This window comes from Grosmannia clavigera (genome assembly GCF_000143105.1).
Source record: "Grosmannia clavigera kw1407 unplaced genomic scaffold GCSC_97, whole genome shotgun sequence".
Taxonomy (NCBI): Eukaryota; Fungi; Ascomycota; class Sordariomycetes; order Ophiostomatales; family Ophiostomataceae; genus Leptographium; species Leptographium clavigerum.
The window spans coordinates 1,233,129-1,246,032 of record NW_014040560.1 but is presented as its reverse complement, the minus strand read 5'-3'; the positions used below and the strand labels follow the sequence as shown (position 1 = coordinate 1,246,032).

The 12,904-nt window shown below is 56.8% G+C and overlaps 4 protein-coding genes across 4 annotated transcripts; 1 reads left to right on the top strand and 3 right to left on the bottom strand.

The window, feature by feature from the left end:
- Positions 1–502: 502 nt before the first annotated feature.
- On the top strand, positions 503–3,131 carry CMQ_4901 (vps9 domain protein; the record flags this gene model as incomplete). The annotated part of the gene is made up of 4 exons (XM_014313057.1): positions 503–897; positions 961–2,694; positions 2,748–2,883; positions 2,952–3,131. 4 exons carry the CDS (start codon positions 503–505, stop codon positions 3,129–3,131), a joined length of 2,445 nt encoding a protein of 814 aa, XP_014168532.1.
- Positions 3,132–3,775: 644 nt separating this feature from the next.
- CMQ_4429 (actin-binding protein) lies at positions 3,776–6,618 on the bottom strand (the record flags this gene model as incomplete). The annotated part of the gene is made up of 3 exons (XM_014312585.1): positions 3,776–5,836; positions 5,974–6,158; positions 6,579–6,618. The coding sequence occupies 3 exons, from the start codon at positions 6,616–6,618 to the stop codon at positions 3,776–3,778; spliced, it is 2,286 nt and encodes a 761-aa protein (XP_014168060.1).
- Positions 6,619–7,426: 808 nt separating this feature from the next.
- CMQ_4520 (uncharacterized protein) lies at positions 7,427–8,806 on the bottom strand (the record flags this gene model as incomplete). Its single annotated transcript, XM_014312676.1, has 1 exon — positions 7,427–8,806. The coding sequence occupies one exon, from the start codon at positions 8,804–8,806 to the stop codon at positions 7,427–7,429; it is 1,380 nt and encodes a 459-aa protein (XP_014168151.1).
- Positions 8,807–9,159: 353 nt separating this feature from the next.
- Positions 9,160–11,068, bottom strand: CMQ_4538 (c6 zinc finger domain containing protein; the record flags this gene model as incomplete). The annotated part of the gene is made up of 3 exons (XM_014312694.1): positions 9,160–9,942; positions 10,292–10,933; positions 11,009–11,068. The coding sequence occupies 3 exons, from the start codon at positions 11,066–11,068 to the stop codon at positions 9,160–9,162; spliced, it is 1,485 nt and encodes a 494-aa protein (XP_014168169.1).
- Positions 11,069–12,904: the final 1,836 nt, after the last annotated feature.

The following is a 12,904-nucleotide window of genomic DNA, read 5'->3' as shown; positions in this document are numbered from 1 at the left end:
AGCCAGCAGGCCTGTAGGCAGCTGACACATCCTTGACCCGTCTGGCACCGAGGACGCGCGATTTGGCTTTGTCGTCCCCTCTCCCACCAACCTCCACCGCCAAGTCGAAGAGGAAGAACCGCCATTGGAAGACCGGCATCCCGTGACGCCGCCTCTTCCGTGCCCAACTGCGAGACCCTAGCGCCCCGTGCAGTCCGCAACGTCATCGCCGACGACGTCTGGCTGACACGCAGACCACCTTCAGCACACCTGCAGATCCTCGTTGCTCGCTCCCGCCAGCAGACGGCTGCCTCCGGAACACAGCCACCTTTGCCTTCTCCCGCTGCTCGCCATTGCGTCGACGACTGGCCTCTTGTGCTATACACACATCTGCTCCGGTCTACTCCACTTCTTACTGGCTTCCTCGCTACGGCAGGTCTCACGATCCCTTAAAACTTGATGCGTCTGCCGTCTGGTATGTGCATCCCGCACATCTCCTAGCTGTCCTCTGCCGATCACTGACATGTTCGAAAGCTTGACCGAGACGTTCATGGCGCCAGCCGGCTCCAAGGATGCCGTAGCTGTCGGTAAGCGTCCCAACCCGCTGAAGCCCACCCGTTCGGCCTCACGGTCAGACCTGAAGAACACGTCCGCCTCCTCGCCCATTCGACCCATGCCTCTCGCCCGCTCATATACCACCCCAGTCAAGTCTTCCACGGAGGACAGGGCCACCACACCGACCGAATCGAAGAAGAAGCATAACATGTCGTTTTCCAGGGAGAAGGACAAGGTTGGGTCCTCCGCTTCAGCGGGGCCGGACACGTTCGAAAACGAGGACAGCGATGAGCCACCGGAGCCGCCGAGAGCGTCGGTCGATCTCGACGAGCTGCCCATTGAGCTGATTGGCCTCGCCGACAGGTACGTGTTGCGTTGTCCCCGGGCCTAGCTCATATGACTGACCGTCTTCTCCGCCTCGGCTAGCTTCATCGAGAACCTCCAGGCCAAAGTGCACCCTACTCCACCCAACATTGAGTCTCTTTCGGCCAAGTTCCAGGAATTCTATGGCACCGCCTCCTCCCACATTGCCACACACCTGGCGGCCCTTGCTACACGTCAGAGCCGTGAGCTGGCGCCGGTCGTGGCACACACGCGCCCCTCAGCTGCTAGCATATTGCGGGCCAAGGCTGCCTCGATCGGCGGCCGAGACAAGGCCAAGACCCCACCTCCGGCTCCAGCCAAGTCTGAGTCGGAGCAGCAGATGATCACGGCCGAGGAGCTGGCTGACCGCAAGCGCCAGCGACGGGCCCTAGAAGTGAAGCGGAGCCTGATGGAAGAGGCGGTCGAACGACGGCTCTGCGAGGGCATCTACGACCGCATCTACCGCCACCGGTCGACGCAGGACGAGGCCCAGGACGACAAGCTCCGGTCCAAGACGGCGGCTCTGGACGTGGTCGGCATCGGTCCAGCCGATCTGGGCGTCGACCTGGGCGAGCTGCCCACCTTGCCCGAGGCCTTTGCGGCACGACAGAAGGAGGTCCGACAGTGGCTCGAGCCGGTGCGGAAGGAGATTGTTCGCATGAACTTGACACACTACCCTCTCGGCAAGCTCAATCGGCTCAAGTCGGCGCACAAGGGCATCGTGGACACCTTGGCCCACTTCCATCCGTCGTCATCGGCAGACGAGATCATGCCGATGCTGATCTACGCGCTCATCACGCTGCCGCCCGAGCAGCTCAGCGTGGTGAGCGACCTGAACTTTGTTCAGCGCTTCCGCTGGGAGACCAAGATCGACGGCGAGGCTGCGTACTGTCTGACGAACCTGGAGGCGGCGATCAGCTTTCTGGACACGGTCGACCTGTCGACCCTCCGCGCCGATGAGGCGCCATCGGGGCCGATGAAGGCACCGGGTCCCGAGACGCCCAAGACGGAGACCTTTCCGCCTGCATACTTTGCGACGCAGGGACTGACGGTGTCGCCGGCCACACCGAGCACGCCCGAGGTCAGCGCGGGACAGGCCACGGCAGCCATGGTCGAGCCGTCAGCACCGCCGGACAACGGGCTGCTGACGACGGCAGCGCCGCTGCGCAACCGGCGTCTCAGCGACCTGGTGAACACGCCGGCGGCACAGGCGCTGAGCACGGCGAGTGACGCGGTGTTGAACACGTTCAGCGCAGCCGATCAGGGCCTGAAGACGATCGGGAACAGCCTGGAGGGCAGCTACCGGCTCTTCTTCGGGCGGCTGCAGAAGCAGCAAGAGGGCGGCGTGGCCGGCAAGTCTGGCAGCGGATCCGACGGCGGAAAGGATGGCGGCAGCAGCAGTGGTGGTGGTGCCGAGGGGAACGTGGTCGTGCCCAAGACGCTGGAGGAGGCCCGGAAGCTGATCAGCACGCCGCCGCCAGCGGGCAGCGAGGACGAGGCGTCGCTGAGCGGAGAGGAGCAAAAGGCACCGTCGCCCCAGCAACGGCAGCGGACGTCGTTTCGCCGGTCGATGGGAGCGGGTGGCATGGAAGACAAGCTGCTCACGATTGTGGGCGGGCGCAAGTCGTCGGCGTCACGTGACCACAGTGCCGACAGCGCGCGCAGTGTGGCCAGCTCGCGCCGCGTGACCTTTGTGGACGACGAGGCCGGCAGCATGACAGGCAGCACGACAGGAACAGGAGCAGCAGGAACAGGAGCAGCAGGAACAGGAGCAGCAGGAACAGGAGCAGGGCCAGGGTAACGGGAGCATCCTCGACGACTAACCCGCCCCTGATGGATTCGGTGCGCAGCCTCAGCTCATTCAACCCGATGTCGCGGTTCAGCGGCATCGGCGGGTTTCGGGGCTTTGGAAGGGCAGCGTCGACACCGTCGGTGCCGCAGTCGGCACATCCGGAGAAGGCAGTGGAAGGCGGAGATCTAGCGACGGTGAGTTTTTTTGGGGGGGGGTTCCTTCTGTCCTCCCTTTTATTTTCCTCCTTCCTCTAACTTGATAGGCCTTCCCCGATCTCGCGGCTGCCCTACCTCCCAAGATACAGGTGGCACCACCGGTCAAGCGGTTCATGGAGGTGCACAGCGCGACCGACCTGCGGATCAGCGAGGTGGCCGTGCTGCTGCGCGATTACCAGCGGCTGGCAAACGCGCTCAAGGAGCTGGGCGGCTTCCGGGACGCGTAGGCCACGAGGCTCTAGAGGTTTTTATTATTATCTATATCTTGACTAGAATCGTTTTCCAGAGCATGGGTCATCAGGCGAACGGAGGCACTGGGGGTCTTTCGTATTACTTTTTTTTCTTTCCCTCTCATCCTATTTCTAGCTCCTTTTTTTTTCTGCCTTGCCGTTTGCTAGATCGGGATACACGGGATGCATGCCGGCCGAGCAGGTCAATCGTACGAGTCTTTATTGCATAGCAAAACCATCAATACGCCGGGAAAAGAGCACCAGTGCACGGAAAGGACGTAAGAATAAACCCATTAAGCCGTCAAGGAAGAGAGAATATTACACCAATCGCGCCCAAAAACGGGTTGCCAAAGCCAGCCTCTTGCTTCCTTCGCTCCTTCTGCCTCGGAGCTCCTTCTTTCCTAGCGAGCAAATCTTAACCAAGCTGCAGCTTCGTCTTTGGTGACGTGTGATTGGTGGAGGGAGAAACAGGGAGAGTGAGAGGGAAAAAGGACCATTTTGTTTGAATATGTACCGGAAAGGGAGATGGAGAGACACGGAGGCGGAGATGGAACGGACAGGGCACCGAGACGGCGGACAGACGACAGACGACAGACGACAGACGACAGACTGCAGGACAGGAAAAAAGCAGCGGGCCGCGCTCAGTGGAAGCCGTTTGCGCCAGCCCTTCGTGAGCTCTGGCTGATGGACGATTCTGTGCGGCCGTGCTGCAGTTTCTGGGGTGTCTGGCGGCCGTTGGACCGGGGCGACACGGCGACAGCGACAGCGACAGCCACCGAGGCCGGGCTGTCGTCAATGTCGTCGTCGTCGCCCGAGTCGTAGCTGCCGGTGCCACGGTCGCTGCCGCTGAGGCTGTCGTTGTCGGAATGGCGGACGTTGCCGTTGCCGGCACTTTGGGTTGTCTGTGCTGACTCAGCAGTCGCGTCTCGTCCATCGCGACCGGCCTGGCCCGCAATCATGCGGTCCATAAAGGTGATGTAGTCAAACTGCGGCGTGCCGCGATCCTCGGCCAGGTCCGGACCCTTGTGCGGCGGCATGATGGTGACCAACTTGTCGATCACGTCGTCAGGCACTAGCGAATGGCGCAGGTCCATCTCGGTGACGTAGGGCTTGCCGTCGGCGACCTCGCGGAACGACTGAAAGACCTGCTCGGCCGTGTTCTGATCCTCGGTCACGTCGACCATGAAGCGGATAAACTGCTCAAACGAGACGCGGTCACGGCCAGACGCCGCGGCCACAAAGTATGCGTGCATCTCGTCCTCGGAGAAGACGAGGCCGAGCGAAGCCAGAGCAGCCGAGAACTCGAGCTCCTGCAGTGAGTTGCTGTCGTCGCGGTCAAAGTGCCGGAAGACCGACTCGAACTCCTCCAGCTGGATGGGCGTCAGGTTGGTCATGCTGCGCGCCACGATCTGGTTCTCGAGGAAGACAAGCTTCTTGGAGACGCTGGCCTTGGCCAGGCCCAGCTCGTAGCTCAGCTCGTCGTACGTATACGTCGTAAAGTCGTTCTCCTCAATGTTGGCCTCCTCGCACTGCGCGTCCAAGGCCGCGATCGTGTCGAGATACGCGTCCAGCGGCGGCAGATTGTCCGACAGCTTGCGCACGTGGTGCAGCTGGTCTTCCACGTCGCCCTCCAGCCCTGAGATGGCCAGCTGCACCGTGTTGAGCGCCAGCGCAAAATCGTTGGCCTTGTCGGCAAATGACCGCCGCAGCGCGTTCTTGATGTCGCGGATCGTCTCGTTGATCAGCTGTCCGTGACCCATCTCGGCTGTCGTCAGTGCTGCCCATTCGCGATCCATCACCTCTGGTCGCAACTCGGCCGGTGGTTCGTATGGCCGCAGACGGTATGTTCCCAGCTTCGTCTTGATGTTGCCCAGCAGCGTCGCCAGCTCGCTTCGCTCTGCCACCCACACCCGCTTCTGTCCCCGCTTGTAGCTCGAGAAGGCCGCCGCCTGCGCCTTGGCGTCTGCATATGTCCCCGCAAACGTCGCCGATCGCCAGGCGGCCACTTGTCCGCGCACCTGCGCCAGCAGCGCCGCCATCCGCCGCTCGTATGCACTCTGCATCTCCCACGCACCCTGCATGTTGCTCACAAACTTCTCCACCCGTCGCCCCGCGTTCTCCACCTTCTCCATCTGCGAAAAGGCGTGGAACCAGTACGCAATGTACGTCATCAGACTGCGCTCGTCCGGCTTTGCCACGTCGCATACATCTTCCACGTCCAGCAGCTTTGGGATTCCAATCTCGTCGTGCGCCAGGTCAAACGCCAGCTGCATGTTGCCCCGCCGGTCGTTCTTGTCTAGCGAGTCGTAGTCGATCAGGTCCGGCCGGTGAATGTCCAGCAGAGCGCAGAATGCCAGTCCGTCGCACCAGCTGCTGCTAAAATCCCGCACCTCCACCTCGTCGTAGCACGCCGTCTTGCGCTGGCACCACAGTAGCAGTCCTTCCTTGGCCGTCATGCCCTCCTCGTGAATGTCGCTGATCGTGAACCGCAAAATCAGCGTCCAGATCAGTCCCAGAATGATCTTCCGGTTCCCGTCCACCACGTCCTCTGCCCCGATGTTCGTCATCTGGATTCCTCGCGATTTGATAAAGTTCAGAGCCAAGTTGGCGTTTTCGAACCGCTGCACCCGCAGCTTCGGCTTCGCCGCATACCGTCCCAGCGACTCTGCCGAGAGGCACTCCAGCAGATGGATGAGCATAACCTACACTGTCAGCACGTTTCTCTCCTCTCTCTCCTCTTTCTCCCCTCTCCTTTCTCTTTCTCCTCTCGTCTTTCATCTCTCTCCTCTCCTCTCCTTCTCTCTGTCTCCCCTATCCTCACTCCTCATCCCAGTCTTACCCCGTCACTCAAATCCGTCACCAGATCCTTCACCTCCAACCGCCGCTCTGCAATCTTCGTGTTGAGCCATTTCGTAAATGTCTTCTGCTGCACCTTGATCCACCGCTGTTCGAGATGCGCCATCATGACGTCGTGACCACCACGGTCGTTATTCTCGATCTCGCTTTCAGTCTCGTGCACGCTCGCTTCCTAGGGCCACACTTGCCGAGCCGAACCGCTGCAGTCGGCCAGCATGCAGCTGCTGTTGCGTGACGTCGGCTACGGGTCAGCGGCGGCTGCTGCTGTCGTTGCTGTCGTTGTCGTCCCGAACGAGAGACGGAAGCGGTGGGGAACGAAAGACGAGAATCGATGCTGGGAGTCGGTCACGTTCCGGTCCTGTGCTGCTAAAGATGGAGACGGGGTGGTGACGAGCGTTAATCGGCGACGTTTGCAGACGATTGTGTGTGCGAGAGAGTGTGTGTGGAAGAGAACGCTGGGGGATGGGGGAGACCGGTTGGGCCGCGATGGGAAGATGAAGGTGATGAGGCTGCTTTCCCCTTCAGGCGGCGGCCCTTAGCTCGCCCCTCCAAAAGACTGGTTGGCGGCGTAAACAACAGTGGACGCACCGTTGCCAGAGACGCTTTTGGCGCCTTCGGCAGCAGCCATTGGCGTTGGAGGGGTAGCATCAACCGCTACATTCCACCGCAGTAGTCCACTATTAGTGCCATAACAGAGGGGGCAATTTGGTCTAGGTGCCGATTTCAGAAGCTTGCCACTTTAGCGGTCGGATATTAGCTCTCTCCGAGCGGGGCTCGCGTAATATTGCAATAGGATCTTATAAATAGCAAAATAGTCATAAAGCTCTGATGAAAAAACAACGAGCGGAATGGATCGAATGGAGAGCAAAAGTGGTAGACCCTCCTGCGAGCAGTGCAGCGCACGGACAATGCCATGGCCAGCCTACAGGTACGGGGTACTCCGTACGTCCCAAGAAGCCAAGAAGGAGACCAGATTGCTCTCGTATTTCCGGGCCTCGTAAGATCTTGCATACAAGTATTTGCTGGTTGCAGAGTGGACCAGTCACAGTCGCCATCGTCTCGGGGTTGCGTTACTTTGTAGGATTGGCAAACCGCGCCATGGCCATCCCCCGGTCTCTGTTGGTCCAGTATTGTCCGCCTGTTCCGCCGTCGTCGTTTTGTTCCTGTCAGCCCATCTGGCCCATTGGCCGTGTGCCTTGCATGGTGTCCGACGATCGCATCAAATCTAGACGAGGCTGAGAGATCGTTTGTCGGTTTGGAAACCTTTAAGAGGGTGCGTAGGAATGTCTTGTTTTTGCCAATATCTCTGTCCAGGCAATCGCCTCTGAGATCTGTCTATGCTCAAAAAGGTCTGGCTGTTCGCTCTTTATGAAAACAGACATCTGACCAGACATATCAAATTCATGCAGTCATCATAGACCGCAACCATCCAAAAGTCAAAAGCGGATGTCTTGGTTGTGCACGCCGCCCCTAATTGTCTCGGCGTCGATGGCCTTCATACTGGCATAGCCAACACCATCGATCGCATCCTCGTCTTGCAAGTCGTCGCATTTCACGCCTTGACGCATGTCCTCTAGGTAGCCGGCGATAACGGCAGCCGTCTCCAGGGCCGTCGTCATTGTCGTGTCGACATGAAGCCCCCTGAACTGAAAATTGGGCACCGAGGTAGAAGACGAACCCACGCTCGTTTTGCGGCGATGGGCTGGAAATAGGACTGGCAACCACTTGTTTTCCTCTGCGTCCATTGCCTCAATTCTCGTTCGCAGCCTCACCAGCAGCTCGTTCGGAAACCTGTCCGGCGTCTCATCCACTAATTCTCTCTCCTTGCCTTTGCCCTTATCCTTCCTATTTTCCCACAATTTCTCGGGTTTGGGTCTTATAACACGGCCCATAGCCCGGCGATGAAGCCGGTCCATGTGCTGGTCCAAGGAGCATGTCAAATAAATATGGACAAATGGCCGACCCGAAGCGCAGGCGGCGCCTCTATAATGCTGCACCGTTTCCGCGCTTTCTTTTGAGAAGAGCAGGCAATCGCTGATGATGACTGTCTTGTTCTCATGATTTTCAGAAATTACATGATCCAAAAGGGCCTGGTTTCGGATCGTCCGCATCTTCTCCAGGAACTCGGCTTTGGTTTCAGTGCTAGGCCACAAGGCCTGATGCTCGCAGCTCTTGTCAGTGTTGGTGTTGGTTTTAAATATGACATTGCCCGCAATTCTCCTGACGCTTGGTTTGGGGATCCCGTTGACTGTTGTATTATAAATCTCGTTCATATGAAGCACCACAGTGCAGCCGTCCGTCTGAGTTTCCGTCGCACTCTCAGCTGGCCTCGCGAGTCGTCTACCACTCCTTGCCATACGGGCCTTATATCGGTTGCCAAGTATGTAGGCCAGATCGCGAGCCACAGCCGACTTTCCCACAATAAAGCTGCCGTTAAGCAAGATAAGAGGGCAACCTGCGACCTTGACTCGACACTTGTTGTCAGCGACACGAGGGTTGTAAACTAAACGCGTAAGATTTCCAAAGATGCTAAGACCTCCTTCCGGGGTTTTCGCTGGCTGTTTTGCCCTCATCTGCTCCATCCATCGCTTCCAAGACGGGAATGTCGGAAGTGTCAAATACCGAATTCGTGGTGTCGCTAATTGCATCATGGTAGTTAGGTAAGGTCGCGCCCAACTGCCTGGAGCGCCTTGGTCTTTGGGAGTTGGTTCTTGCCCCTTGGAAGTCGAAGAAAGATCAGTGCCTTCGGACGATACGATTTCAAACTCTACACCATCTGGTCGACTCGGGTCAGCCGGTGAGCACGCGTCAGACATTGTGGAAGGCAGCTTGTCTCTTTTTCGACTTTCGTTCTGTCGTGCTCGTTTGGTTATCCTTTTCTTCCATGAGGTGGCTGCCATCTAATAAATAGTCTCGTGTATAACTGGAGCAAGACTGTCGAAATGGAAGTAAGCTGTCACAGAATAAAGACAGTGGGGACTGGAAGGGAAGCTTTCAAATCAAGATTTCAGGAGTGGCGACGGAGACGAGAAAGAAGAAGACGGGCTGATTGAATAAAAACAGAAGGGACACAGTCATCACGGGTAGGTCAAAGTCAGTGAACAGGGGATGGCAATTTTTGAGGTGAAGTTTCTGTCTTGTCATCAGGCTCTCGCTTCCTAAGCCTCATCTAATACTGTGCAACGTCCATCCACTGTCTGCTCTGCATCATGTTCGCGATATCTTGGCCTCTAATGGCAAGACGGTTTCGAAAGGCGCCACACCATAGTAGCTCAAAAGTGCCGTCGCCAGACGAGGCATTGATGTCCCGGTAGTAGGCCTCTACGATGAAGAGCGGTACCGTCAACAAATCTGGCTGTACAGTAGAAGCCAGGGCAAAGTCCAGGCTGCGACACACGCTTGCCGAAAGATCCATCACGTTGTTGGCACTGTATTTCGAGGGATCCGGAATGTACAGGTTGGGTGGCAAATCGGGAAACGTAGAGGGAAGGGCATCGAGTACGGGCTGAAAAAGGGTGGCATAGAGGCATTCGATGCACGGGTAGAGCAGCACCAGCGTGGCCCAGTAGGTCACAAACATGATAGCTGTGGTGGAATCACGAAAGGCGATCGTGTCTGTAAAAGGCATCACACCATCCATGTTGCCAGCGTGGCTCTGCCAGACACTCGGCCCATATCCGACCCCCCCACCCTCTTGTATATTGCGGCGCCACTGGTGCAGGTTGTGTTCGACGCGAAGACACTTTCCCAACAGATTCTGGGCCATCATGCGCCGTTCTATGGTCGGAGGGTGAGGTGCGATCTGATCGGTCTGGCCTAGGATGGCAGGGACTTGTGCTACAATATCCAAGAGCTGATCGAACCACGCCTTAGGATGCACTTCCCACGGCCCATCCATCCATTCTTGTTCTAAAAGGAAGGTATCCGTACGGCTGAGTAAGGCAGAAAATATCTAATAGCAAACAAAGGAGGTCAGTCTCTGTTGTCTTACGCAAAAGGACAGAACACGTACTGCCGTCGGTCGATACACGCGCACGAAAAAGTGACGGGCTGGAAACGTCGTAAATCGGCTTGGTCCTTGATGTTGTATGCTTGGTAATTGCATCGCCAATTCATCCCAGATGGGTAACGTGCTTGTGGAAATAGAAGAGTTATGCTGCGAAGTCAGGATCAGTATTTTTGGTTTCCCTATTGTTCGCTCCTTCCATTTGACTTTTTGCTTCTGTTTTTTCGCCCTATCGCCCTTCCCCTCCTTGTTCCTTAACATTTTTCCTCTCGTATCTTCCGTCACATCGTCTTACCTCGTAGAGTAGCATACAGACATTGTCTGCTGTCGTTGAATCGAATCCGAAACCTGTATTTCCACCAAGGGCAGCAGGCGATGACAAGTGCACCATACATTGTGAATGAAGCTGAAAGTCGGACCCATGCAATGTCTGCTGGACGTCCGCAGGAAAATAATGCGGCATAGCCGAGAAGACAAAGGAGCTGCTACTGTCTGGATCTTCGACTACCGTTTGTTGAAGGAGAGAATGGACGCGTGTCTCGAGGGCGGCAATCGAAGTGGTATACGCAATTCCTCCACCCAGAAGGGTAATGCTGTTATCCCATGCCGGGCGGGGTGGGTGAACAGGCACCAGGCCGTGTTGATCATACACAGGGAAAGGAGAAGTCTCGGAGGCTGTCTGTCGAGATGATCTCGGCTGTTTCGAGGACGAAGGCGATGTCGATGAAGATCCCGGACTGGATGTTGTGCTGGTAGCAGAGCCCTTGTGTTGGCTGCTGCTAGAGCCTTTCTTCATCTTGATAACCCGCGGCGGATGGGACGAACAGCGACCTCCGTCCTCCTGTGTTCCGACGATAAAAACTGTCTCTCGCTCGTAGCCGGCGCAGTCCCTACCGGTGTCGACACACTTCTTGCAAAACGGGCGCGCATTGTCACACTGGGCAGTTAGAAATCAGGAGGGGAGGCGAACAGAAACTAGCCTGCGGCTGTTCCCTGTTTTTCAAACACATACCTTGACTCTCCACATCCTGCAGGTTTCGCAGCCTTTAAACTTCCCAGGAACGCCAACCATGATTGGAATCGGATAATTTTTGTGGTACTCTTCAAGTGCGGTACTCTGTATCTGTGCAGCGGTCTAGCCAAAAGGGAGGTCATGAAAGGGTGATTGGACTGTGGCATGGAAAGAATGAAGGCTATAGCAGGGCGAGCAGAGAGAAAAGGAGGTGCAGAGGAAAAAGACTTATATACGAAAAGGACGCTGTGTAGACTATGCATCACCCGATGATACGGATGCTTTCTTCATATTTCCAAGGGTTAGTGTGTAAGTCAGAGCCGCAAGCGACAGGTATGAAAATTGAGACACGAGATTAGGAGAAAAGGGAAAAAAGAAAGCAAAATATGATGTCAAGTTCAGCTATGGCAAGCCCGAAGGATCGGGGACAGGACCGTAGATTTTGCAGGTCATCACGGGCTGCCAATAAGAGGAAGGAGTGTAAACCGGGCAAAGTGGAGAGATAAGGATTTGAAATTGACGCCGAGAACTCGATCCCGGAGGAAGCCAGGATTTGTCCTGTCTCCTACCGTAGTTGCAAGCATGGAGCTACTAAACAGGCGGGATTGTATTGTCTTTTTGGTACGTTACAGAACAGGGCGAGACAGGACAGAGCAGGACTGGATGGGTTGGGCGAATGGGGGCGGGCTGACGCAGAGGGACAGAAGCCGAAGGAGCAGCACATGCTAGCTGTTCAGACTTTTGAGTGGCGGTACTTGATCGACGATTCTGTATCCGGACAGACTCAACGGCTAGACGAGCCGTTCTCCTGGAAGGAACGAGCACACTCTCCCGAGAGACGCTACGGATGCAAGCATGGAAGCGAGACAGTAGGTATCCTCTACGCTTGACTAACCCCTGAAAATCCGTTTATCCAGTTCGGGCCCTGTTCTAGAAGCCTGCTTTTTTGTTCTAGAACAGACGGCGACAGGGCGGCCGCAGGAGACGGTAAAAGTACACGTGCGAGTGTGAGACTCTCATGTAGCCACAGCAGAAGCACAACGCGCGTAAAAGGGGGGCCAGCAGCATCCGTAGCGTCCAGTTGCCGCTACATGGCAGGTCGTTCGGGTGTCCTCTGCTGCAGCGGTCTGCCACCCTTGAGCCGGCTGACGGCAGCTTTCCGATCGCCACGATTGCAAGATGGAAAAGCAAGAAGGGAGACAAGCTCTCAGAGGCGGAAGTGAAAATGACTCCCGTTGGGGAGACCGTCTGTAGGCTGCTTTTTTCCACAGTAAGGAAGCGATGGAAGAGAGGCAGGCGATAGAGGTTGCGAACTAGCAGGACGACCAGGAGCAAGCACTCCACCGCAGGGCTGGATGGGTGGAGTTGGAGAGGAGGGCCAAAGAGGAGAACGACTTGACAGGATGCCGAAAAGGGCCATCCTCTTCTGAAGGATGGAGTAGTTGATTGGAAGGATGTGCTCAGCCGATGCATCGGTATATGGGGCAAGGCGCAATTCACCGTTACCCGGGCCAGGCAGGCTCGTAGGGCTGCAGAACGACAAGGGGGTCCGTGGCTGATCTGAGCAATCGCTCGAATCCTTCAGTGTTAGTGCCAGTCTGCCCCACTTTGAGGCGTCTTATTGGCTGCGCCTGCAAAACCCACTGTTCCTGCTTCCTGCTCGAACTAAAAGAGTCACGGGAACGACGGACGGGCCCCAATCGGGACGCAGCGACGAGCTTGACCCAATCGAGCAGCTTTTTTTGATGGACGGGCATCGTCACCGGCTTCTGACGCCGCAGCAGGACCGGTGGGTTGACAAATGTGCCACCCCGGTTGTCTTGCCTCTTTCGTACCTTATTCCGCTTTCTCTTGCTCTTTTCTACTCATGCCTCTCTTCCTTGTCGATTGCCACAA